At 38.6% G+C, this 26,421-nt stretch overlaps 1 protein-coding gene across 3 annotated transcripts in view; it reads right to left on the bottom strand.

Moving 5' to 3' along the window:
* The window catches only part of DAB2IP (DAB2 interacting protein), a 921,554-nt gene that overhangs the window by 810,863 nt on the left and 84,270 nt on the right, over positions 1-26,421 (bottom strand). For all 3 annotated transcript variants that reach the window (XM_053695575.1, XM_053695573.1, XM_053695574.1), the window contains exon 2: positions 4,827-4,930. In XM_053695575.1, the coding sequence (XP_053551550.1) occupies positions 4,827-4,930 (104 nt within the window). The remainder of the gene's footprint in view (positions 1-4,826; positions 4,931-26,421) is intronic.

Genomic DNA, 26,421 nt, shown 5'->3' with positions numbered 1-26,421 from the left:
ATAAGCATGTGATAAAATATTCCAAATGGACCCAGTACTCCCAACAGACTATAAAAGCAGACTAGATAAACTATAAAAAATAGTTCAGATGTATGATATGCACTTCTCGGATTTGTAGGAAAAATAATTAACAATAACAAAATTTGATTTAATTTTTTTGCTATAAATCTAATTAGTGCATAATATTGTGCATATGTATAGACAGTATAGCTTGGTTTTTTTTTAATTTGTTGTTTCTTTGTGCCTGTGTGTGTAAGTCTGTGTATCTGAGTCTTTCTATGTGAATGTCTGAGTGTTTTTGTGTCTTTGAATGTGTGTGTCTCAGGAGTGTTTCTGTGTGTCTGAGTTTGTTTTTTTGAGTGTACATTTCTGAGCGTCTGTTAGTGAGTACATTTTTCTGTGAGTTTGTGTGTGTGTGTGTGTGTGTGTGCCTTTGAATGCTTTTGTTTGTGTGAGTCTTAATGTTTCTGCAGACTTAAGTATCCTCTATCGTGTTCATATGTGCGTTTATCTGGCGTTTATCTGGCTCTGATACAAGTCAGTGCCTCAGCAGCCATTGACCTCCCCGCATATCATCTCTCTCTCTCTCTCTCTCTCTCTCTCTCTCTCTCTCTCTCTCTCTCTCTCTCTCTCTCTCTCTCTCTCTCTCTCTCTCTCTCTCTCTCTCTCTCTCTCTCTCTCTCTCTCTCTCTCTCTCTCTCTCTCTCTCTCTCTCTATATATATATATATATATATATATATATATATATATATATATATATATATTAGTAATTAGGGTTCTATACTTATGTGTAATTATAGGTACCTGGCTTATTCTGAGCATATAGACAGACAGACTGACTGAATAACATAAAATAAAAACTAAGTTGGATGTGCATCACTTATGTATATACATTGTATTTGCATGAGGCAACTAATGACCCTTTACTTACAGTATATGTATTAATTAATAAATAAAAAAGAGATTAAACAGAAAACATCTACATAAACTATAAAGAGGCAGGACATGTCAGATAGTAGAGCATCTGACTTTTATTTTTTTAACACTCAAATTTCAGAGCTTGTATTTATTTTTAATTATTACTTATGTCTGATATTGAGAACTTAATATATACATTTAAATGTAGAAGAAAGTTTTTTGTTTGTTTCATGCAAGTAAAAGTGTATGTTTAGAATATTACAAAGACTATTGCACACAAAAAATAGTTATATAAATGTTACCAAACATACAATTGGTTACGCAACACTAAGTATTTTGTGCATTACTTTAATGGTGTGGAACATTCTTGTATGGATTGTCAGACAAAACTACTGTAGCAATACTAAAATTCTTATGGCTTGAACGCATTATCCATTAAAAATAATAAAAACTCTATATCTAAACTACACATTTTTTCCTACAATGAGACACAAGTGAAAGTATAATTTGGATAATGATAACCATTGCATATAAAGATGATACATTGGCTGTTAAAAATGACTAACCATGAATTATTTGGTTAGCGCTAATTATTTTCCATAACATCTGACAGCAGAAAAAGGACATGTCAAGCAATTTGTCATACATAAACTGGCATAACTCCCTTATTGAGGCATGACATTGTGCAAATTTAGTTTTTAATTAGCTTGGCTATCTTTTTGTTACTATTTGATCATCTGAGATTGTAAAAGTTATTGGACGGTCATGAACCTGCAATCTGTTACAAATATCAATCCAGGATACCACTTCTGATTAATTAAATCAGTTTTAATTGTGCATTAATATAACGACTTGCATTACATTTACTGGTGACAAAAATAGCATAATGTGAAAACTGTATAACTAATTAGCACTAGAAATGTCATCTCTAAACTTATATGTTTTAGAATTCAGAGCGCTAGTGCAATTACACATAAATGGCCAGATTACAAGTGGAGCGCTAATTAACGCTCCTGCTCAAGCGAAACTGAGCTAGTAATAAACTTTTTGCGTATCGGTTGCGAGTTGAAAGTAAACTGTTTTCGCTCATTCGCTAACCTGACGAGTGCAAAAAGCTGAACTTAGAATATTGCAATGGAGCAATAATTGGGGGAAAAAACACCCTACTTGCGTGTAAACCTGTTCACACATTCTCAAGTGCACTACCCCAACATGAAAATATGAATACTTTACATTCCAATGTTCTTCATATAGCAGAATATGTTCTATTTATTTATATATATATTGATATATATTTATTTATATATATATATATATATATATATATATACAGTATATATCTATATATAATGTTTTTGGTACATTATATATATATATATATATATATATATATATATATATATATATATATATATATTTATACCTATATACATAAGTAATAGTTACAAAAAACAGATACAAATTACAATGGCAAGAATGTATACAGTAAAAGGGTGTGTAATTTTTTTCGCATTGTAATATTTTTTTAATTGTAGTCAACTTTTAAAGTTGTTTCATGTAAAACAGGGCATCTCAAAATGCATTTCCGGTTTTATTTATTTTTTAAATGTAATCTCATGTTCCTGTCTTACATAAACCACAGTTTTTTTCTCCTACTTGTAGAGTTGTATTCCTCTCTGCCAGAATAATGTCCTTATCAGCCAGTAAGGTAAAGCAGGAGGTATATAACCAATACTACAGAAATAGTTACAATTTACAGATACATAAGCAAATTTATGTAACATTTTCAAGCAAAAATATATAAATAAATCCAAACAAAATAAATAAATAAATTGAATCACTCATCCACCAAAAGTAAAGTTTAGTGGCCCATGTTTAACTAATAGGATTCTTTTAATCAGCTTGGTGCCAGTTTGCACATAAACTGTGATAGACACAGTGACTCTCTGAACGTTTGGGTTTATTCCTGTCTCCCAGTCTGGAGGTAATAAGGCTAAATTAGTCAGGTAAATCAGATTCTGCAATGCAACATTCTAAAGAATACACTTGAATGACACCTACAATGTATTAATGCTCACATTGTACCATATGATGTGCGTGTTTTATGGATGTGTGAGCTTGTTCAATGCTTGAGAAAATATCATCCCAAGTTCCCATATATGATATAGCAGCCAGTAGTCTTAAAAGGACATATCAAATCACAAGGTCAACTACCCCACTGAGTGTCATTTTCCATGTGGAATTTGTAGACATGCTCAAAACATGCAATCACACAATTACAAAGCTGAGAAACCCCATCATAACTAACTGGTGTGTCTGGTACACAGAAAAAAAATCAAACAATTCCTTTTAACACTATGACAGCCACAGGGTCTGAAATGAATTGCTAAACAATGAACTGCAGCCCTGTTTGGCAGCCAATGCGTTAATAATTATGTTATTTTTACAGCTAGAATTCTCCCCTGAAGCTAGCTGTAGCTATAAGCAGAGATACAAAGTATCATAACTGCAGCTATAAGTGTTCGTTTCATAAGTACCTCAAATCTGTCAACCTTTATATATGTCTGAACAGCAAAATTACTGCACTCAGATATTACTTAACGTAAAGTGATCTTATATTGATTCTGTAAATGGAAAGCGATACGCAGCATCACAGAAGCCCCAAAAAATCCATAAAGTCTTACAGGGACAAGGTCAATATGACAAACTGGAACGTGGTGCGCATGAGAAGTGCAATCAGTAAGGATGTCACAAGCACAGGGAATTGTTTTGTTCTCAATAAAAAGTGATGTTTGCCACATACTTGGTTAAATTAAAGGTAATGGCAGAAGTACCAAGAAAAGCTGTGTCCATGCTCAAAATAACATACAGTTAGTGATACTTATGGGACAGTAAAGTCAAAATTACATTATCATTCATATCCCCTGTTTTCAAGTGTGCTTTGTTCTCTTGTAATCCATTGTTAAAGAATACACTCAGAAGCAATGCACTACTGGCAACCAGCTCAACACCAATGACAATTTGCAGCAACTAATCACCTTTAAGCTTCCAGTATTGCATTGCGGCTTCTGACCCTACTCTTTAACAAAGGATATCAAGAGAACAAAGCACATTTGATTATAGAGGTAAAGTGGAAAATTGTTTGAAATTCAATGCTTTACCTGAATCATGGGAGTTTAATGTTCACTTTATTGTAAATGTAGTTAAGAATATATGAAGTAAAAAAATATCAAAATGCTGAGCCACATAGTTACTATATTTCAGCTAAGCTTTAATTAGTTAAAGGGACAGTCAAGTCCAAGAAAAACTTTCATGATTTAAATAGGGCATGTAATTTTAAACAATTTTCCAATTCACTTGTATCACTAATTTTGCTTTGTTCTCTTGCTATTCTTAGATAAAAGCTAAACCTAGGAGGTTCATATGCTAATTTCTTAGACATTGAAGATTGCCTCTAATGTGAATGCATTTTAACCACCAGAGAGCATTAGTTCATGTGTTTCCTATAGATAACATTGAGCTTGTGCACGTGAAGTTTCCCTGGAGTGAGCACTGATTGGCTAAAATGCAAGTCTGCAAAAGAACTGAAATAAGGGTGCAGTTTGCAGAGGCTTAGATACAAGGTAATCACAGAGGTAATAAGTGTATTTGTATAACAGTGTTGGTTATGCAAAACTGGGGAATGGGTAATAAAGGGATTATCTATCTTTTTAAACAACAAAAATTCTGGTGTTGACTGTCCCTTTTTAATCAAATCTCTAGCTACAACTTGTACAAACATTCATCTCTTTAATCTAAAGGCAAATGGAAAAGTCTTACACATAACTCTGCAAGTCACGTAGGGATATGGGAACAACTCAGTAAATTAGTGATAGAAAGCACCATAAGTAAGGTAAGTGGTCGTACCGTCACTCTGAATTGGGTGGTGGCTGTGGACTCCATACTGGGGCTCTTTTCTGAGGAGCTTCCTGGCATGCTGCGCCTCCTAGCCGACCGTTCAGGTGGCGAATCTGAGAAAGAGGACAAGGGGAAGAAGGAAACATATGAAGGGTTAATGAGCACATTCAATACAGAATTATCAGACAAAATCAAAACAATAACATAACCTAGAAGTAGGATACAGTTTCTTCAACATATTACTCTTAACTCTATAACTAAACAAATATAATCATCAATTTACTGTATATTTATAATCAAACATAGCAGTCGTTATTTCTTAGAACAACATAGAAACTATTAAAAACAAACCCCAAAAGTCAGAGAGACGTGTTAAGTACTGAGCAGGTTATTGTCTGGCTCTAAGTATAAATTTGCACTTTAATTAAATCTGTGTAAACTAAAGTCCTGTCGCTATCCAACTATGCAACCTAGAACACGTTTGGGATGAAATTTCCGAATGTCCCTTAAAGGGACAGTTTACCCAAAAACTTTTCTCCTTTTATCTGTTTCCAATGATCAATTTTATCTGCTGGAGTGTATTAAATTGTTTACAAATAGCTCCTTAGCCTTTACATTGGCATTTGAAATAGCTGATTTAGCCTGTAGTATCCCTATCTATAATGAAGTATCTATGGTATAAGCTATTGAGAAACTATGTAAGCACAGCCAGCAGAAGAAATTACACTCACAATGGGAGGTGACAGAGATAAAGCTCTAAAATGTGCATTTTCAATTGTTTTTTGTAAGTATTTAACAGAGACAGAGATAAGAAAAGGAAGCATTTGAGTGATAAGATGACGAGATCTGATTGCACTGCAAGCTTAGACTATTTTCATGGGTTGTGGTTTCAAAGAGCAAATCCAGCTATTTTGTTTGAAAATATAGCATAAATGAGCAATTATCATACATTTTATATACTGCAACTGGTATAACAAGTCATGGAGAAAACTATTTTCCATTATACAACCAGGAGTCTGTAGACCTCAGTATACATATAAAACTTTGGGGCTTGGTTAGGAGTCTGAAAATCAGCACAATGTTATTTAAAATAAGCAAAACTATACATTGTTATAATTTCATTTCACTAGAACTGCTTGTGCAATGATAAATGCCGACAGCGTATGCTGTCGGCATTTATCGATATGGGGCGGACATTAATAAATCAGCCCCATAGCTTGCCTCAGTAAGGGGTGGCCTTTGACTTGATCCTATTTTCCTGAGGAAGATGATACTGTATCTGGCACCAAATTGATTAAAGGGACAGTCTACTCCAGAATTTTTATTGTTTAAAAATATAGATAATCCATTTATTACCCATTCCCCAGTTTTACATAACCAACACAGTTATATTAATATACTTTTTACCTCTGTTATTACCTTGTATCTAAGCCTCTGCAGACTGCCCCTTATCTCAGTTATATTAATATACTTTTTACCTGTGTGATTACCTTGTTTCTAAGCCTCTGCAGACTGCCCCTTATCTCAGTTATATTAATATACTTTTTACCTCTGTTATTACCTTGTATCTAAGCCTCTGCAGACTGCCCCCTTATTTCAGTGCTTTTGACAGACTTGCATTTTAGCCAGTCAGTATCCTCTAATAAGTAACTCCACGGGAGTGAGCACAATATTATCTATACAGCCCACATGAACTAGTGCTGTATAGCTGTGAAAAACTGTCAAATGCACTGAGATAAGAGGCCTGCCTAGGTTTATTTGATCGTAAAAGTAAATCGGAAAGTTTTTTTTTTTTTTTTTTTTTTATTGCATGCCCTATCTGAATCATGAAAGTTTAATTTTGACTAGACTGTCCCTTTAAACAATTATATAGAGCCATTATCAACAGTTAATGGTTTTAGACATAAAGACATATGACCATGAGAAGCAAAGAGAGGCGTTTATAGTGTGGTGCTATGCACCCCTATAATTAACTATAGTACCCCAAACATACTGTATAAAAGTCATCTGAACTTAATTTGCTATATAGCGATTTTTGTACATGCCCACTGCTCTAAGCAGAGGAAACAGAATAGGAAAGGAAGGTTACTTAAAGTGATGGTAAATCCAAGTGTATAACAAATGCAAGCATTTATCATCACTAAAAATAAACATTAGTTTAAGTCATCATTCACACAAAAAAACAGCATTAAACTCACCCTTTGTGCCGCAAGTATATCGCTAACTCAGCACCTCCAACCGCCCACGGCACAGCGCTCTTCTTCAATGAGGTGAAATTTCCACCTCTACACCAATAGCCATGCATGTCAACTGACATTTTAGCACAGTAATGTGGTGTAGAGGTGGAAACGTCCGCTCATTGGAGAAGAGTGTCGTGCCCTGGGCGGCCGGAGGCACTAAGTTAGCGATATACTTGTGGCACATGTAGGGTGAGTTTGATGACTAAACTAATGTTTTTTTATAGTGATAGTAAATCCTTTTGTTTGTTATACACTTGGATTTACCATCACTTTAAGTAAAAATAAGTAGGAATAGGGTGCAGAAAATGAGATTCCTCCAAAGTACCCCTATACCCTTAATCTTGTGGCAAAAATTAACCCATTTTAAACAGATTATACAACCAGATCTATACCTGAATGAATCCATGTCTTAAAGTGAGCACTCTAAGGACTTCCAAGGATTGGTATACCCATACTTAACCCCTTACCTGCTAAATCCTGCTATCGTATTATTGTGCAGGGAAAAGTAGAATTCTATGTGCAATGATTATGCAACCACTATTTCTCAAGCCCAACATCATAACAGTAAAGTTAGAGACAGATAATCTCTGTACTGAAAGTTTTCTAAAATACTCTAAAGCTCCAGGAATGTGGTGAAGGACAGAGAATTAAAACTGAAGCAACCGATACAAGTGAGGAGACTAACGTAAAACAGTGGGAGACCGAACCGATACAAGTGAGGAGACTAACGTAAAACAGTGGGAGACCGAACCGATACAAGTGAGGAGACTAACGTAAAACAGTGGGAGACCGAACCGATAAAAGTGAGGAGACTAACGTAAAACAGTTGGAGACCGAACCGATACAAGTGAGGAGACTAACGTAAAACAGTGGGAGACCGAACCGATACAAGTGAGGAGACTAACGTAAAACAGTGGGAGACCGAACCGATACAAGTGAGGAGACTAACGTAAAACAGTGGGAGACTGAACCGATACAAGTGAGGAGACTAACGTAAAACAGTGGGAGACCGAACCGATACAAGTGAGAAGACTAACATAAAACAGTGGGAGACTGAACCGATACAAGTGAGAAGACTAACATAAAACAGTGGGAGACTGAACCGATACAAGTGAGGAGACTAACGTAAAACAGTTGGAGACCGAACCGATAAAAGTTGGAGACCGAACCGATAAAAGTGAGGAGACTAACGTAAAACAGTGGGAGACCGAACCGATACAAGTGAGGAGACTAACGTAACACAGTGGGAGACCGAACCGATACAAGTGAGAAGACTAACATAAAACAGTGGAAGACCGAACCGATACAAGTGAGGAGACTAACGTAAAACAGTTGGAGACCGAACCGATAAAAGTTGGAGACCGAACCGATAAAAGTGAGGAGACTAACGTAAAACAGTGGGAGACCGAACCGATAAAAGTGAGGAGACTAACGTAAAACAGTTGGAGACCGAACCGATAAGAGTGAGGAGACTAATGTAAAACAGTGGGAGACCGAACCGATACAAGTGAGGAGACTAACGTAAAACAGTGGGAGACTAAGCCGATACAAGTGAGGAGACTAACGTAAAACAGTGGGAGACCGAACCGATACAAGTGAGGAGACTAACGTAAAACAGTGGGAGACCGAACCGATACAAGTGAGGAGACTAACGTAAAACAGTTGGAGACCGAACCGATAAAAGTGAGGAGACTAACGTAAAACAGTTGGAGACCGAACCGATAAGAGTGAGGAGACTAACGTAAAACAGTGGGAGACCGAACCGATACAAGTGAGGAGACTAATGTAAAACAGTGGGAGACCGAACCGATACAAGTGAGGAGACTAACGTAAAACAGTGGGAGACCGAACCGATACAAGTGAGGAGACTAACGTAAAACAGTGGGAGACCGAACCGATAAGAGTGAGGAGACTAACGTAAAACAGTGGGAGACCGAACCGATACAAGTGAGGAGACTAACGTAAAACAGTGGGAGACCGAACCGATACAAGTGAGGAGACTAACGTAAAACAGTGGGAGACCGAACCGATACAAGTGAGGAGACCAACGTAAAACAGTGGGAGACCGAACCGACAGAAGTGAGGAGACTAACGTAAAACAGTGGGAGACCGAACCGATACAAGTGAGGAGACTAACGTAAAACAGTGGGAGACCGAACCGATACAAGTGAGGAGACAAACGTAAAACAGTGGGAGACCGAACCGATACAAGTGAGGAGACTAACGTAAAACAGTGGGAGACTGAACCGATACAAGTGAGGAGACTAACGTAAAACAGTGGGAGACCGAACCGATACAAGTGAGGAGACTAACGTAAAGCAGTGGGAGACCGAACCGATACAAGTGAGGAGACTAACGTAAAACAGTGGGAGACCGAACCGATACAAAATTAAAAGGGAACATAAAAAAGATAGATCTTGGCAAAAAGAAGAGGGGGAATGGAATTGTACAGAACTATATGATTAGGATTTCTCTGCAACTATGGGCTGTGGGATTAGAGTCTCTCTGTATAATGCACTCCCTGTAGAAGTACAACGTTTATACATTTATAGTTTAGGTCCCTCTGAGGTATCAAAAGTGTGAGCCCAGCTGGGGATTAATATAACTACTGTGTCTGATTTAAACACATTCTGAATATGAAATAGGCAAGTAATACATCCCTTAGCCGACCTTTACATACTATATTTTTATATATAAAAGAACCTTGAGCTGCTTATATAAACTTTCATTAATTATTTTCCCCCTTTTCATGCAATTTAGGAATGAAAATAGTGTAGTTTCTAATGAGCTTGGCTCAAAATCCACCTAATAACTTATCAAGGCTAACCCTGTGACATATCTATCCCTGACTGGCTTTATCAGAAAACATTTGAAAAATAATGCATTTTATACTAACATAATGACTGTGGCTGACATTGTCAGCTGCAGACACAACGAGATTGGCTACTCCAATTAAAGGGACAGTCTACACCAGAATGTTTATTGTTTAAAAAGATAGATAATCCATTTATTACCCATTCCCCAGTTTTGCATAAACAACACAGTTATATTAATATACTTTTTACCTCTGGGATTACCTTGTATCTAAGCCTCTGCAAACTGCCTCTTTGTTATTTTGACATACTTGCTTTTTAGCCAGTCAGCGCTGACTCTTAAGTAACTTCACGGGCGTGAGCACAATGTTATCTATATGACACACATGAACTAACACCCTCTAGTGGTGAAAAACTGTCAAAATGCATTCAGATTAGAGGCGGCCTTCAAATGCTTAGAGATTAGCATAGGAGCCTACTTAGGTTTAGCTTTCAACTAAGAATACCAAGAGAGCAAAGCAAAATTGGTGATAAAAGTAAATTGGAAAGTTGTTTAAAATCACATGCCCTATCTGAATCATGAAAGTTTATTTTGGACTTGAATGTCCATTTAAGGCTAGTGTTGGGTGGAGTTTGGATATAGAAAAAATGATTGAAGCAAACAAGATGTTGATTTGTTTTAAACATGTTTAGACTTGGCTGATATTCTATAGCAGGACATTGTAATTAGAGGGTGGTTACTGTCCCTATAAGAGGCAGTGCCATTAAACTTGATACTTTCTTGTGCCTATGTCACAGAGATAGCAGATAAAGATAATGTGACATTTCACAGCCACCGTAAGTAGCTAACTTCAACCCAAGCTCCTTGTTGATGGATAGTTTATTGAGAAATGGGCAAAATTACTCTATTCTTTCTGAAAAGCTTGAAACTATTTTTTTTTATTTAAAGGAAAGTAGCGAGTTGGCAATTGAGTATAAAATTACACACTGCAGATCAAATTCCAAGGAAATGACATTCTGTAAAAAAGCACAAAGGAAAATATATGGATGTATCCTTTCTGGTGAGACTAGTAATTGTCTGGGGTCACAGTACACTATTTGGAGCAAATTCAAGCACTAAGTCTTTCAGTCTGCGCTAAAACTTGTGAGAGGAAACTGTGTGGTACATGTTAATACAATACAAGTAATCTGAAGTCTAGTAAATTTACAGTGTATCTTGCATTACAAACTAGAGATGCACATTTGTCACAAAAATCCAAATGAATGCACCAATAAAAATAAAGAAAACAGAAAATACTGATGAAAACAGTCAGTATTCATTAGTTTCCTTCATTTAATTATTAAGCACTTTAGTGCATGTTTATATGTATGTGTGTATGTGTGAATGTTCGCTCTGTATGATGTGTGTATCTATATCATTTTGTGTTAATAGGGCTCTATATTCCTTCCCTATCAACTGCACCAAGACAAACTGTGTAAATATGGGTAATACAAGAGTGTATTTGTGCTCACTGATAAATAATAGGAATCATGCCTTCTGGTGTATGATAATAAAATCCAAAAATACAATGGAGACGAAGCTGCTGCAAAGTCACTAACTTGTGCATTTTGCAGATTTTGTGCTTTTCAATCTGTTGGAGCATCTTAAGTCTATAGACCCTACCCTTGTAAAGGGTGCCGCTTGGGACCTGTGGAGCACTGAGTCTCTTTCAGACAACAGACTGTAAAGAGTCTTTAGCTAAGTCTCCCATTAAACATAGTAAGGCATGTGACCCCTAAATGTAAAGAAGAAAATACCCTCTTTCATTTCAGATGCCACTTACAAAATGCACTCTGTTTTTTTAGCCTTTAGATAGCATGTGGTTTACAGATCACAATTACCTAAGTCTTATACAAAAGGTTATACTGTATATATACACCCATAATACCCCTAACACATAACGGAATATATACGCCTCTCATAAAAGGGATTGCACAGCTCACTGGGTAACATATAGCTGATACAAATGTTAGTGATCAAATGTTAATTTCCAAAAAATAAGTCCAGATTAATAAAAGTGATTGGTCAAGGAGACAATGGCATCTTTTCTACCAACATATAACACACATTCTTTAAATGACACATTTATATATACATTAAGTAAAATGCCAAGTACTCACTCTCTATCTATCTATCTATCTATCTATCTATCTATCTATCTATCTATCTATTCATCCAAACATACACAAAATAGAAAATACAACTATATACAAATTCTAGACATATTCAGAGAAGGCAAACAATAAAATAAAAATATTTTTTAATAAAATGGTAGAAAATGCTCTGATACAGCAGTTCTAAGTGTTTTCAGCTATCTACGATCATTTAATGATATCAATAGGAAAAGATCAATGTGTACTCTCAAGCTAAAGAATAAAATCTCCATAGTAACAATCCTTTTTAAAGCATTGTACCCCTGAGCAATTATAAGTAATATGTTTAGGCCGCTACTTGACTCAAGGCCAAAAGGAACACAACAGTCTCATTATAATTCCAACTCAATGACTCACCAGGAGCATATATTAGAGTGCAACAGAATGTAACAGACCCAATGGCAGAAAGGCCTTTAAACTGCATAAAGCACTCTGTGATGCAAGGACTAGCATGCAACTATATTAATATTTATGACCAGCGCAGATAACATTGCTTTTTAATAGTTTAAGATTTGTATTGTTTTTGAAGAATAATTATGTGTTTGCTAAATTACAGCATGGGGGCGATTTATTAAGCAGCTGTGGCGAATCATGTCCGCCTGACATCGATAAATGCCGACAGCATACGCTTATTTATCATTGCACAAGCATTTCTTGTGAAATGCTTGTGCAATGCTGCCCCCTGCACATTCGTCGCCAATCGGCTGCTACCAGGGGGTGTCAATCATTCCAATAGTATCTGATCCGGCTTGCACAGAATGAGCAGCGTTCGCTGCTTAATAAATCTACCCCCATGTGTTTACATGCATCTGACTATTGTGCTGTGATAAGTGATGTGCGGTGACTTCAGAGGCTGGTGAGGCAGTGGCTAGCAATCGGATACACCTTCATTCTTTAGATATCCTTTGTTGAAGAAATAGCAATGCACATGGGCGAGCCAATCGCATGAGGTATCTATATGCAGCCACCAATCAGTATCTACTGAGCATATTTAGATATGATTTTCAACAAAGGATATCTGATTTTCTTCATTCTTTTGATATCCTTTGTTGAAAAGCATATCTAAATATGCTTAGAAGCTACTGAGCATATTTAGATATGCTTTTCAACAAAGGATATCAAAAGAATGAAGAAAATCAGATATCCTTTGTTGAAAATCATATCTAAATATGCTCAGTAGCTATGAGCATATTTAGATATGCTTTTCAACAAAGGATATCAAAAGAATGAAGAAACTCAGATCTAAATATGCTCATTAGCTACTGAGCATATTTATATATGATTTTCAACAAAGGATATCTGATTTTCTTCATTCTTTTGATATCATTTGTTGAAAAGCATATCTAAATATGCTTAGTAGCTACTGAGCGTATTTTGATATGCTTTTCAACAAAGGATATCAAACAAATGAAGAAAATAAGATATCCTTTGTTGGAAAAAATATCTAAATATGCTCAGTAGCTAATGATTATATTTAGATCTGATTTTCAACAAAAATACCATAGCATAGCAACTTGCAAGTTTTGCTTAATAAATGTATTTTGTGTATGACCTGGTCAGTGTTGTAAGTTACATTTATTAAGCAAATAAGCACAAAATCACAAAATGGCTGCTCATTAAAATATATTTATAATTTAAATATATTTAGTAAGTTACAATACTGACCTTGTCAAACACAAAATACATTTATTAAGCAAATAAGCACTAAATCACAAGATGGCTGCAAGATGGCTGCTCATTAAAATATATTTATTAAGCTGCCAGAAAAGTAGAGAACATCAACATACCATAGCAACTTGCAAGTTTTGCTTAATAAATGTATTTTGTGTATGACCTGGTCAGTGTTGTAACTACTTACAACACTGACCGGGTCATACACAAAAGACATTTACTAAGCAAATAAGCAGAGAAGAGGATCAGACTGAGTCACAAGTTCCTTCCAACACAGTCACACAGGCACTTAACATGTCAGATTCAGAGCAGCAGAGGGGGGGGCACCCATCTGAACTGATCATCACTAAGTAGTCCTATCCTAATCTAAATCAACAACACTTCGAGGCTCAGGCTCAGTCACTATAAGAGCAGTTTTGTATTTAATAAATATATTATAATTCATTCATCAATTTTCACTGACACTCACTGAATTTAATTATCCAAAAAAATATCAATTATCAAGTAATAGCACCGACAGTCAAGTGCCGCCACCTACCTAAAAAGATGCGCTAATAGATAGATTAGACTTAGTCTTCTCCGGTTGCTGTAAATTGAAAGTAGTTCACTCACTGACACGACCTGTCCACTCCACCACGTCTGACTCCGTCTCTGAGTTAACTGCTCTGAGAGAACAGTCACGCGACCGCACGTGACACGCTGACGCGTGCCTCGATTCTATTTCCTTCCCGGCACTCAGCGACAGCCAGCCCCAGAGAGACTCAGACGACTTGCTGAATTCTGATTGGCTGAGACTCTGAGAGGCGGCCAGGGCTGAGTCCGGAGGCTTTCACAGTCAAGCCTCCAGTGGGAGCGTATGGGGCGCATTGGAGAGCACTGCATTAGCACCTTTTCTCCTCTTGGTGGCAGTCTCTCAGCGGCCCACAGTGAGTCAATACATTCATATTGCGCAATGCAAGGACAGCTGGCTGGCCTTGTCTTGCGCAATATGAATGTATTGAATTATGTATTATATTGTATTACGTTTTTTATATAAGTTTTACACAAGCACATTAATTTGGTGGAGGGGTGGGGGGGGGGTAGGGGGGTCACCTTTTTTATTAAAAAAAAAATATGAAAAAAAAAAAGATCTAATTTTTTATTTTTTATCAAAAGGCTGTTATTACATACATTGGCCAGGGGAGGCACTGCCTCACCTGCCTCCTGTGACTGCACGTCACTGCTGTGATCACTACTTTGTATACATTTGGTTGTTTATATTCCCCTGAGTCTCTGTAAAGTAATGAGTCTTTAAACTTAAGTTGCCCTTTATATGTTTCCCCTACTGAAGACAATTAGGAACAGATATAAAACAGGTTATAAGAGAGACTGTCCTAACAAGTCTGTGTGGAACATAGAATAATCTAAAGAGAATTCCACACAGCTTTGTCTGCATAAACAGAGATACTGTTTAAAAGTGGCAGTGCCCATTACTTTATAGAATCTAGAGTACTTTATAGAAACTAAACCTTTTCACTTATTAATTAAACTAATATAATTGTAAAAAAAATACTTATTATCCTAAGGCTAATCTTTATGTCTAGCGTGTATTTACTGTTTAATTTCTCTTTAAAGGAGCAGTACATACAGTAGATTTGTATAAACAAATGCATGACAAAAGACAACGTAATAGCACTTAGTCTGATTCTTAAATGAATCAAAAAAGGGGGGAAAAAAAGATGGACATGAAGTGCGAGTACTCAAAGAAAAAGTGAAGGAAAAACAAAATGACCATGCCCTGAAGGCAAGAAGGAGAGGGAAAGTCTAACCAGGGGAATTAAAATATAACTTTTATTGCATAAATAATTAATAAAGATAGCGTCATGTGAGTGTATTAAACTTAGATTAATAACTGAGAGGTGAGTTGGCAACCCGTAAGTAACAATAACTTAGTATAGCAGGTAATATATCAAAATAACCCAAGAGGGAATCGCACCAAAATACTATTAGAGAGACTAAAGTCTCACAACAATTCATTCATTAAATTATAAGTAAAGTGGTGCAAATTCAATGGTAGGTAGCGAAATGAAAATAGGTGGTAAATACTAAATAGAAACTGAGGAGCTAAGAATTAGCAAGCTGCTAAAGAGATCACCGTTACCAATTAATAACGATATCCATTAACAGTATATAGAGGCTTGGCCTCGCAACAGTTAAAGTCAGAAAAACAGAATTTATGCTTACCTGATAAATTACTTTCTCCAACGGTGTGTCCGGTCCACGGCATCATCCTTACTTGTGGGAATATCTCTTCCCCAACAGGAAATGGCAAAGAGTCCCAGCAAAGCTGGCCATATAGTCCCTCCTAGGCTCCACCCACCCCAGTCATTCGACCGACGGACAGGTGGAAAAAACAGGAGAAACTATAGGGTGCCGTGGTGACTGTATTTAGAGAAAATAATTCATCAAACCTGATTAAAAAACCAGGGCGGGCTGTGGACCGGACACACCGTTGGAGAAAGTAATTTATCAGGTAAGCATAAATTCTGTTTTCTCCAACATTGGTGTGTCCGGTCCACGGCGTCATCCTTACTTGTGGGAACCAATACCAAAGCTTTAGGACACGGATGAAGGGAGGGAGCAAATCAGGTTACCTAAACAGAAGGCACCACAGCTTGCAAAACCTTTCTCCCAAAAATAGCCTCCGAAGAAGCAAAAGTATCAAATTTGTAAAATTTGGCAAAAGTGTGCAGTGAAGACCAAGTCGCTGCCTTACATATCTGATCAACAGAAGCCTCGTTCTTGAAGGCCCATGTGGAAGCCACAGCCCTAGTAGAGTGAGCTGTGATTCTTTCAGGGGGCTGCCGTCCGGCAGTCTCGTAAGCCAATTGGATGATGCTTTTAAGCCAAAAGGAAAGAGAGGTAGAAGTCGCTTTTTGACCTCTCCTTTTACCAGAATAGACGACAAACAGAGAAGATGTTTGTCTGAACTCTTTTGTAGCTTCTAAATAAAATTTTAGAGCACGGACTACATCTAAATTGTGTAGCAAACATTCCTTCTTTGAAACTGGATTCGGACACAAAGAAGGTACAACTATCTCCTGGTTAATATTTTTGCTGGAAACAACCTTTGGAAGAAAACCAGGCTTAGTACGCAAAACAACCTTATCTGAATGGAACACCAGATAGGGCGGAGTACACTGCAGAGCAGATAACTCAGAAACTCTTCTAGCAGAAGAAATAGCAACCAAAAACAAAACTTTCCAAGATAACAACTTTATATCTATGGAATGTAAAGGTTCAAACGGAACCCCTTGGAGAACTGAAAGAACTAGATTTAAACTCCACATACTCTTAACCATCTCCGTGGAGATGTTGCCTGTGCAACGACAAAGAGAATGACTGGGGTGGGCGGAGCCTAGGAGGGACTATATGGCCAGCTTTGCTGGGACTCTTTGCCATTTCCTTTTGGGGAAGAGATATTCCCACAAGTAAGGATGACGCCGTGGACCGGACACACCAATGTTGGAGAAATGATGCAACTCTAAACGCAGCCAATATCTATTAAGGCTCAGTAGAATTTAAACAAATAACAGGGTTGCCAACTCAGGAAACCGCCTAAGGTATTAATTGGTAACGGTGATCTCTTTAGCAGCTTGCTAATTCTTAGCTCCTCAGTTTCTATTTAGTATTTACCACCTATTTTCATTTCACTACCTACCATTGAATTTGCACCACTTTACTTATAATTTAATGAATGAATTGTTGTGAGACTTTAGTCTCTCTAATAGTATTTTGGTGCGATTCCCCCTTGGGTTATTTTGATATATTACCTGCTATACTAAGTTATTGTTACTTATGGGTTGCCAACTCACCTCTCAGTTATAAATCTAAGTTTAATACACTCACATGACACTATCTTTATTAATTATTTATGCAATAAAAGTTATATTTTAATTCCCCTGGTTAGACTTTCCCTCTCCTTCTTGCCTTCAGGGCATGGTCATTTTGTACTTCATGTCCATCTTTCTTTCCCCCCTTCTTGATACATTTAGCATTTAGGTCAGTGAGCACCCCCCATGTCAACTGATAGATAGCGATATTTAACTGCCTAGTATTTCTACACTCCTCAATAGTGTTACTTATCTGTGGGGCATTTATTGAAAAGTACCCTATTACTACTATCTTACAATGATTTTTAAATTAAATTTTATTCTGACAAATTTCACTCCTGTATCATGTGGCTTCCGTCAGCCAATCACAAATGCATATACGTCTATTCTGTGGATTCTTGCACATGCTCATTAGGAGCTGGTGAGTCAAAAAGTGTAAATATACAAAGACTGTGCACATCTTGTTAATGGGAATAAATTGAAAAGTTGTTTAAAATTGCTGCTCTATCTGAATCATGAAAGCTTTGACTTGAGTGTCCCTTTAAGTCCATTGTTAGCTATTTGTTCCATCTATGACAGCTCAGATTCCCTTACAGATCATACACCTTCTTTCTAATTACTCCTTATAGAAATATCATCTGTCCTCTCTCTTAATACCTCTCACTGCCATACAGATGATCCGACTCTCCCTAATCACCATAGATAATCACCTGATGACCCCTCATAGATCAACAGCCTTTAAAGGCAGATCATAGGACCTCTCGGTGATCACCTTCATAGGTCATCACCCCTTATAGACCACCGACCCTCTCCCTGATTACCTCATTTTTTTTTATCAATCTATCTATATATCTATTGTCTTTTAATATTATTGAGGAGCCGTTTGATCTTGACATCAATGAGCCGAAATTTTGACCTAATGTTATAAATTTAATTTTGTAATTGAATAAAGGATCAAGTTTTCTTTTAAAAGAATCCTGTGAGTGCCAAAAGTATCTGCTAAATATAATACTGATCACCCAGGTTGTTTATATAAATAGTATCATGGTGCCTTATATTCAGAAATAATTTAAAACACTTTTTTGGGGAGTGACTGTTCTTGCATTATAGTCACCATTTCTGTTTACACTGATCCCACTTAGAAAGGTGACATATATAGGCTGTAACTAAATTAGCTTAAATTCATTTGTAACATAAGAAGTGTAATTTCAAGTTCATTCTACAAGTGCAGCTGTTAAAATCAATAAAGTGCATGATCTTAGACAAACTGATAATTGTATTTGACCTACCAAATACAAATGTTTCATAAATCAGTCATCTTAGAATCATGTTGTACTTGACCATACTCTGGCTGCCAAACTGCAGATTTTCATTAATATCCATTTAATATTGTAACTCAGCTGAAATATGAAACCTAGTTGCTTGAAAGAGTTTAAGACTATAACAGTGTGGGAACTTATGGTCACAGAGTAGGAAATAACTGTCACTGTGTGTCAGACTAAAACCTAGATGGTAGATCTATAGGAGTCAAATAGTATCAGTCTAAAGTGCTTTTTACAATGTTAGACTCTTTAATCCTGAGAATTATTGTCATAAACTCTCTCAAATAAACACAATAATCAGCTTTTATTTCCCTGAAAACCCCACGCCATTTATATGTTTCACATTACTCCTTACATGAATAAAATGTTACACTGAATATGCAGAGGAATGAATGAATTTAGTGTTGGACAGAATAATCTTTTTTTTGTGACTGAGACTTAGCATATTAAACAAATTGTGAGTGGTGAGTACATAAGTGCACAAGTCACAACACCAGAGGAAACAGATGTTTGTCACAGTTCACGCACCACTGCAGAGACAGAACAGCCACTGGGTGTCAGGATAAGACTGTTATTTGTATTTATAGTGGGATGTTGGCTTATTATTACATGTTTCCTGGTGCACTCAGCGCAATGGGCTTAGACAAGGCAGACTTATTTGGAAGAATGAAGAAAACATAGAAATAACAATGTTACTGTAACATAAACTGTGTTAAAGAAATAGATTACAAATGAGCTATACATTAGGGATCTTTCTTTATTATTGTACTTTAGCACAATTTATTTCTCTTCTGCAAATCAGCAAGTGCATTATACATGAGATTCCCATGAATATATAAATGCATGGGTTACAAAATAAAAACGTGAGAAGCATAATACAAATTCTAAGTAATTTTTTCTTCTTGGGGCAGGGGTGGTATTTCCCAAAGCTCTATTTCATATTAAAAGTCATTTGTCTATAACTGTGTTCTTCTTGCTAAATGCTTATACTTGCAGATAAATATTTGCAGGCTGTGGGGTAGATTTATCATACCCCTGGTGGTAATGATTCGCTATAGTGAATCATGTCCGCTCTGTATACACTGTCGGCATTTATCATTGCACAAGCATTTCTAGTGAAATGCTCGTGCAATGCTGCCCCCTGCAGATTTGAGGCCAATCGGCCGATAGCAAGAGGTGTCAATCACCCAATGTATGAGATCGGGCGGTTTGCGCCTCAGAGCTGGTGGACGAGTTAAGGAGCAGCGGTCTTAAGACCGCTGCTTCTTAACTCCTGTTTTCGGCGAGGTGGAAGGTTTGTGCGGAAACAGCTTCATTAGGAGCAATACGGACCTTAATAAATCGGCCCCTGTGTCTGTTATTAGGGATCTGCAGTACTCACTATAGTTTGTGTGCCAGTGTTTAAATGTTTGTAGACTATATGCTCTTAAAGGGACATGAAACCCCAAAAAAATATTTAATGATTTAGGTAGAACATTAAATTTTAATCAACTTTTCAGTTTGCTTCTATTGTCAAATTTGCTTCATTCTCGTGGTATCATTTGTTGAAAGAGCAGCAATGCACTACTGGTTGCTGACTGAACACATGGGGAGCCAATGACAATCGGTATATACATGTAGCCACCAATCAGCAGCTAGAACCTAGGTTCTTTGCTGCTCCTGAGCTGGTCTAGATAAACCTTTTAGCAAAGGATAAAAAGAGAAGGAAACAAAGTAAATTGAAAAGTTGTTTAAAATTGTATTCTCTGTTAAAATCATGAAATAAAAAATGTGGGTTTTATGTCCCTTTAAGATTAGATTTACTTTAAAAAAAAAACTCTTGTAAACCTGCAATCAGTCTTCTGTCTTATAGTAAAGAAGGTGTTGTGTTGGCAACTTGGCATCTCTCTCTCTCTCTTTGTATATATATATATATATATATATATATATGTGTGTGTGTGTGTATGTATGTATATATATATATATATATATATATATATATATATATATATATATGTCATTCATTGCTTACCTGTAATAAGAATATAGTGCAGCTCTGTGTTCTAAAAAACCCCATATAAATAAAACAATTTCAATACAGAATTGAAATGATAGCTGCCATAGTTTACGAAATACTGATATGATTACGATTATATCAGATTCTATTTGAGCAGAGGCGAAAGGGGTGTCAGTTTAGCTTCTTCACTCGAAAGAAAAACCATGTCAAATCAAAGCACATAAGCAAATGGCTTCTGAAAAGGGCAAAAAGTCTCTCGTAACCAGCAAAATGCAAACTCTATCAGGTTTAATAAGACAAAAGGTGAATTATTTGCTTTGAAAGGCTTATTTACATAAATAATATCAGGTGGTACAAAAGCATGTAGCACGTTAACAAATTCACCCTCTCTGTAGTAAGTGACAACATAGCTGCCTACAGTAATCACTGTCATGCTTAACATTATCACCCGAAGGGCTACATTACTTCTGAGCGTGGTCAGCGATAGTAAAAACGTATTAGAGAGGAGGAATGAAGTTCCATTCCTTCCAATGTCAGGAAGTATAAATCAGGGCCAGCTCAGGATATTGTGATGCCTGGGTACGAGAATGAAATGACGCCCCCAGTAGAATCATTACTGATTAGCCTGGCTGCTGATGTTACTAAGCCTGCTTGCCTGACTCCATGCAACCAATGCTTATGCACAACTGCACAATAACTGGGAAGGAAGTTAGAGAAGAGATGCACTTGTCCCACCTTGGTTGCTGCCCCTGACCAGTTCTGTGGATTTGTGCATGATAAGATTATGCTGCTGGGAGCCTGCAACTTCCCCTGTGGAGACAGAGGAACAGGAGTGGTCGCTGTCTGACAGTAATTGACTCAATCACTAATGTGCTGCTCCTTAACAAGTGCTATCTGGGTCCATTGGATCCACTTAATCCCATTGTTTAGCCGGTCTTGAGTAGAATGTGCAATTCATCTGCTAGTCACAAGCAGAAAGTTTAGCTTTTATACAGTTTTCTGTAACAATATTGGTTTCCCTATGGTTCTGTGCGTATTAATTTGCTTGTGAGATAAGATACTTACTGTGTTTTTACCATATTGGTGGACAACTGGTCTTGCACAACTCTTATTCTGGCCTCTATAGCAAGCAAGAAGTAATTTACCTACATTTACATTTGGTATGCAACAGACATCTCAACTAACTCTATGTTCCATGCATCCCAAACACATTGTATATATTAACACATCTTATACTTGTACCATACTGGAAATAAAGCTAGCATTGTGGTGAGAGTTGCAATCTGTGCTCCTCAAAAATATTGTACAACTATCAGGTGATCCAGAGACAGAAGAGGAGGCTGTGATTTTACCAAATATAAGACCTCTTGTCCTGAAGCCCCTATGACAGTCACATGCCAACATCATACATCAAATCAGACTGCTGGTTCTGAAGCCTCTTTTAAAGTCACATGCCAACATCAAACTTCAGATCAGACTCTAGTGCTGAAGCCTCTCTTCCAGTCACATGCCATCATCAGACCTCAGATCAGACTCCTGGTCCTGAAGCCTCTCTGTCAGTCACTTGCTAACATCAGACCTCAGATCAGACTCTAGTGCTGAAGCCTCTCTGTCAGTCACATGCCAACATCAGACCTCAGATCAAACTCTGGTTTTGAAGCCTCTCTTCCAGTCAGTCACATACCAACATCAGACCTCAGATCAGACTCTGGTCCTGAAGCCTCTCTGTCAGTCACTTGCCAACATCAGACCTCAGATCAGACTCTGGTCCTGAAGCCTCTCTGTCAGTCACATGCCAACATCAGACCTCAGATCAGACTCCTGGTCCTGAAGCCTCTCTGTCAGTCACATGCCAACATCAGACCTCAGATCAGACTCTGGTTTTGAAGCCTCTCTGTCAGTCACATGCCAACATCAGACCTCAGATCAGACTCTGGTCCTGAAGCCTCTCTGTCAGTCACATGCCAACATCAGACCTCAGATCAGACTCTAGTCCTAATGTTTCTCTGTCAGTCACATGCCAACATCAGACCTCAGATCAGACTCTAGTCCTGATGTTTGTCTGTCAGTCACATACCAACATCAGACCTCAGATCAGACTCTGGTTTTGAAGCCTCTCTGTCAGTTACTTGCTAACATCAGACCTCAGATCAGACTCTGGTCCTGAAGCCTCTCTTCCAGTCACATACCAACATCAAACCTCAGATTAGACTCCTGGTCTTGAAGCCTCTCTGTCAGTCACATGCCAAAATCAGACATCAGATCAGACTCTAGTCCTGATGTTTGTCTGTCAGTCACATACCAACATCAGACCTCAGATCAGACTCTGGTCCTGAAGCCTCTCTGTCAGTCACATGCCAACATCAGACCTCAGATCAGACTCTGGTCCTGATGTTTCTCTGTCAGTCACATGCCAACATCAGACCTCAGATCAGACTCGGGTCCTGAAGCCTCTCTGTCTGTCACATGCCAACATCAGACCTCAGATCAGACTCTAGTCCTGATGTTTCTCTGTCAGTCACATGCCAACATCAGACCACAGATCAGACTCTGGTCCTGAAGCCTCTCTGTCTGTCATATGCCAACATCAGACCTCAGATCAGACTCTATTCCTAAAGCATCTTTGTCAGTCACATGCCAACATCAAACTTTAGATCAGACTCCTGGTCCTGAAGTCTCTCTTTTAGTCACATTCCAACATCAGACCTCAGATCCGACTCTAGTCCTGATGTTTCTCTGTCAGTCACATACCAACATCAGACCTCAGATCAGACTCTAGACCTGAAGCCTCGTTCTAAGTTACATGCCAATCAAACCTCAGATCAGACACTAGTCCTGAAGTTTCTCTGTCAGTCACATGTCATTATCACCTCAGATCAGACTCCTGGTCCTAAAGCCTCTTGGTCAGTTGCATGCCAACATAAGACCTCAAATCAGACTCCTGGTCCTGCAATCTCTCTGTCAGCCACATGCCAACATCAAGCCTCAGATCAGATTCATAGTCCTGAATCCCCTCTGTAAAAGCCACATGCCATCAGCAAACCTCATTTCAGATTCCTAGTCCTGAAGTTTCTCTGTCAGTCACATGCCAATATCAGACCTCAGATCAGACTTCTGGTCCTGCAACCTCTCTATTAGCCACATGCCATCATCAGACCTCAGCTCAGACTCCTAATCCTGCAGCCTCTCTAGTAGCCACATGCCATCATCAGACCTCAGATCAGAATCCTGGGCATAACTCTCTCAGCCACATGCCAACATCAGAGTGCAGATCAGACTCCTGGTCTTGAAGCCTCTCTTTCAGGCAAATTCCAAAATCAGAGCTTAGATCAGACTCCTGGTTCTGAAACCTTTCTTTCAGTTACATGTCAACATCAGATCTAAGCTCAGGCCTCTGGTCCTGAAGCCTTTCTGTCAGCCACATGCCCACATCAGATCTTATATCAGACCCTTACTCTGTTGCAACCTATGAGCGACATAAGACCTCAGATAAGACCCCTGTCCAGAAGCGTCTCTGTCAGCCACATGCCTCAAATCAAACCCCTTTTCCTGAATACCCTCTGTCAGTTACATAACCACATCAGAACTCAGATCAGACTCATAGCCATGCAGCCCCTCTGACAGTCAAATATGTACATCAGACTTCAGATCTGACCTGACAGTAACAAACCCAGATCAGATTACAGATCTGACCACTAGTCTTGCAGCCCCTATGACTGTAACAAACCCAGATCAGATTACAGATCTGACCACTGGTCCTGCAGCCCCTCTGAATGTAACAAACCCAGATCAGATTACAGATCTGACCACTGGTCCTGCAGCCCCTCTGACAGTAACAAACCCAGATCAGATTACAGATCTGACCACTAGTCCTGAAGCCCCTCTGAATGTAACAAACCCAGATCAGATTACAGATCTGACCACTGGTCCTGCAGCCCCTCTGAATGTAACAAACCCAGATCAGATTACAGATCTGACCACTGGTCCTGCAGCCCCTCTGAATGTAACAAACCCAGATCAGATTACAGATCTGACCGCTAGTCCTGCAGCCCCTCTGACAGTAACAAGCCAATGTTAGATCTAAAATCAAACCCCTGGCCCTGAAGCCCCTGTGACATTAGCATACCCCCATCAGACCTCAAATCAGACTCATAGCCCTGCAGCCCCTCTGACAGTAACAAACCCAGATCAGATAACAGATATGACCACTAGTCCTGCAGCCCCTCTGACAGTAACAAACCCAGATCAGATAACAGATATGACCACTAGTCCTGCAGCCCCTCTGACAGTAACAAGCCAACGTTAGATCTAAAATCAAACCCCTGGCCCTGAAGCCCCTGTGACATTAGCATACCCCCATCAGACCTCAAATCAGACTCATAGCCCTGCAGCCCCTCTAACTGTGACTTACCCATATCAGATCTCAAATTAGACACCTGGCCCTGCAGTCCCTTTTTAATTCAAATACCCATATCTAATATCAGATCAGACCCCTAGGTATATAACCCCTCTTTCAGCTCCATAGTCCCATAAGATCTCCAATCTGACCCCTGGCTCCAAAAACCTTGTACACACTCAATAACCACATCAGATCTGAGAGCAAACCACTGGCCATACAGCAGCTTTGTCAATCTCATGCCTAAATCAGACTTCAAATTAGATTAGATGGTTGTGGCACTGCTTGTGAGTGAGGGGAAGAGACTGTGGCACTGCCTGTGAGTGAGGGGAAGAGATTGTGGCACTGCCTGTGAGTGAGGGGAAGAGAATTGTGGCACTGCCTGTGAGTGAGGGAAAGAGATTGTGGCACTGCCTGTGAGTGAGGGGAAGAAAATGTGGCACTGCCTGTGAGTGAGGGGAAGAGATTGTGGCACTATCTGTGAGTGAGGGGACGAGATTGTGGCACTGCCTGTGAGTGAGGGGAAGAGATTGTGGCACTGCCTGTGAGTGAGGGGAAGAGAATGTGGCACTGCCTGTGAGTGAGGGGAAGAGATTGTGGCACTGCCTGTGAGTGAGGGGAAGAGATTGTGGCACTGCCTGTCAGTGAGGGGAAGAGATTGTGGCACTGCCTGTGAGCGAGGGGAAGAGATTGTGGCACTGCCTGTGAGTGAGGGGAAGAGACTGTGGCACTGCCTGTGAGTGAGGGGAAGAGATTGTGGCACTGTCTGTGAGTGAGGGGAAGAGACTGTGGCACTGTCTGTGAGTGAGGGGAAGAGACTGTGGCACTGCCTGTGAGTGAGGGAAAGAAGACTGTTGCACTGCCTGTGAGTGAGGGGAAGAGATTGTGGCACTGCCTATGAGTGAGGGGAAGAGACTGTGACACTGCCTGTGAGTGAGAGGAAGAGATTGTGGCACTGTCTGTGAGTGAGAGGAAGAGACTGTGGCACTGCCTGTGCGTAAGAGGAAGAGATTGTGGCACTGCCTGTGAGTGAGGGGAAGAGATTGTGGCTCTGCCTGTGAGTGAGGGGAAGAGATTGTGGCACTGCCTGTGAGTGAGGGG

Source organism: Bombina bombina, chromosome 12 (genome assembly GCF_027579735.1).
Source record: "Bombina bombina isolate aBomBom1 chromosome 12, aBomBom1.pri, whole genome shotgun sequence".
NCBI lineage: Eukaryota > Metazoa > Chordata > Amphibia > Anura > Bombinatoridae > Bombina > Bombina bombina.
The sequence above is the reverse complement of the archived record's forward strand: the minus strand, read 5'-3'. Positions and strand labels throughout refer to the sequence as shown.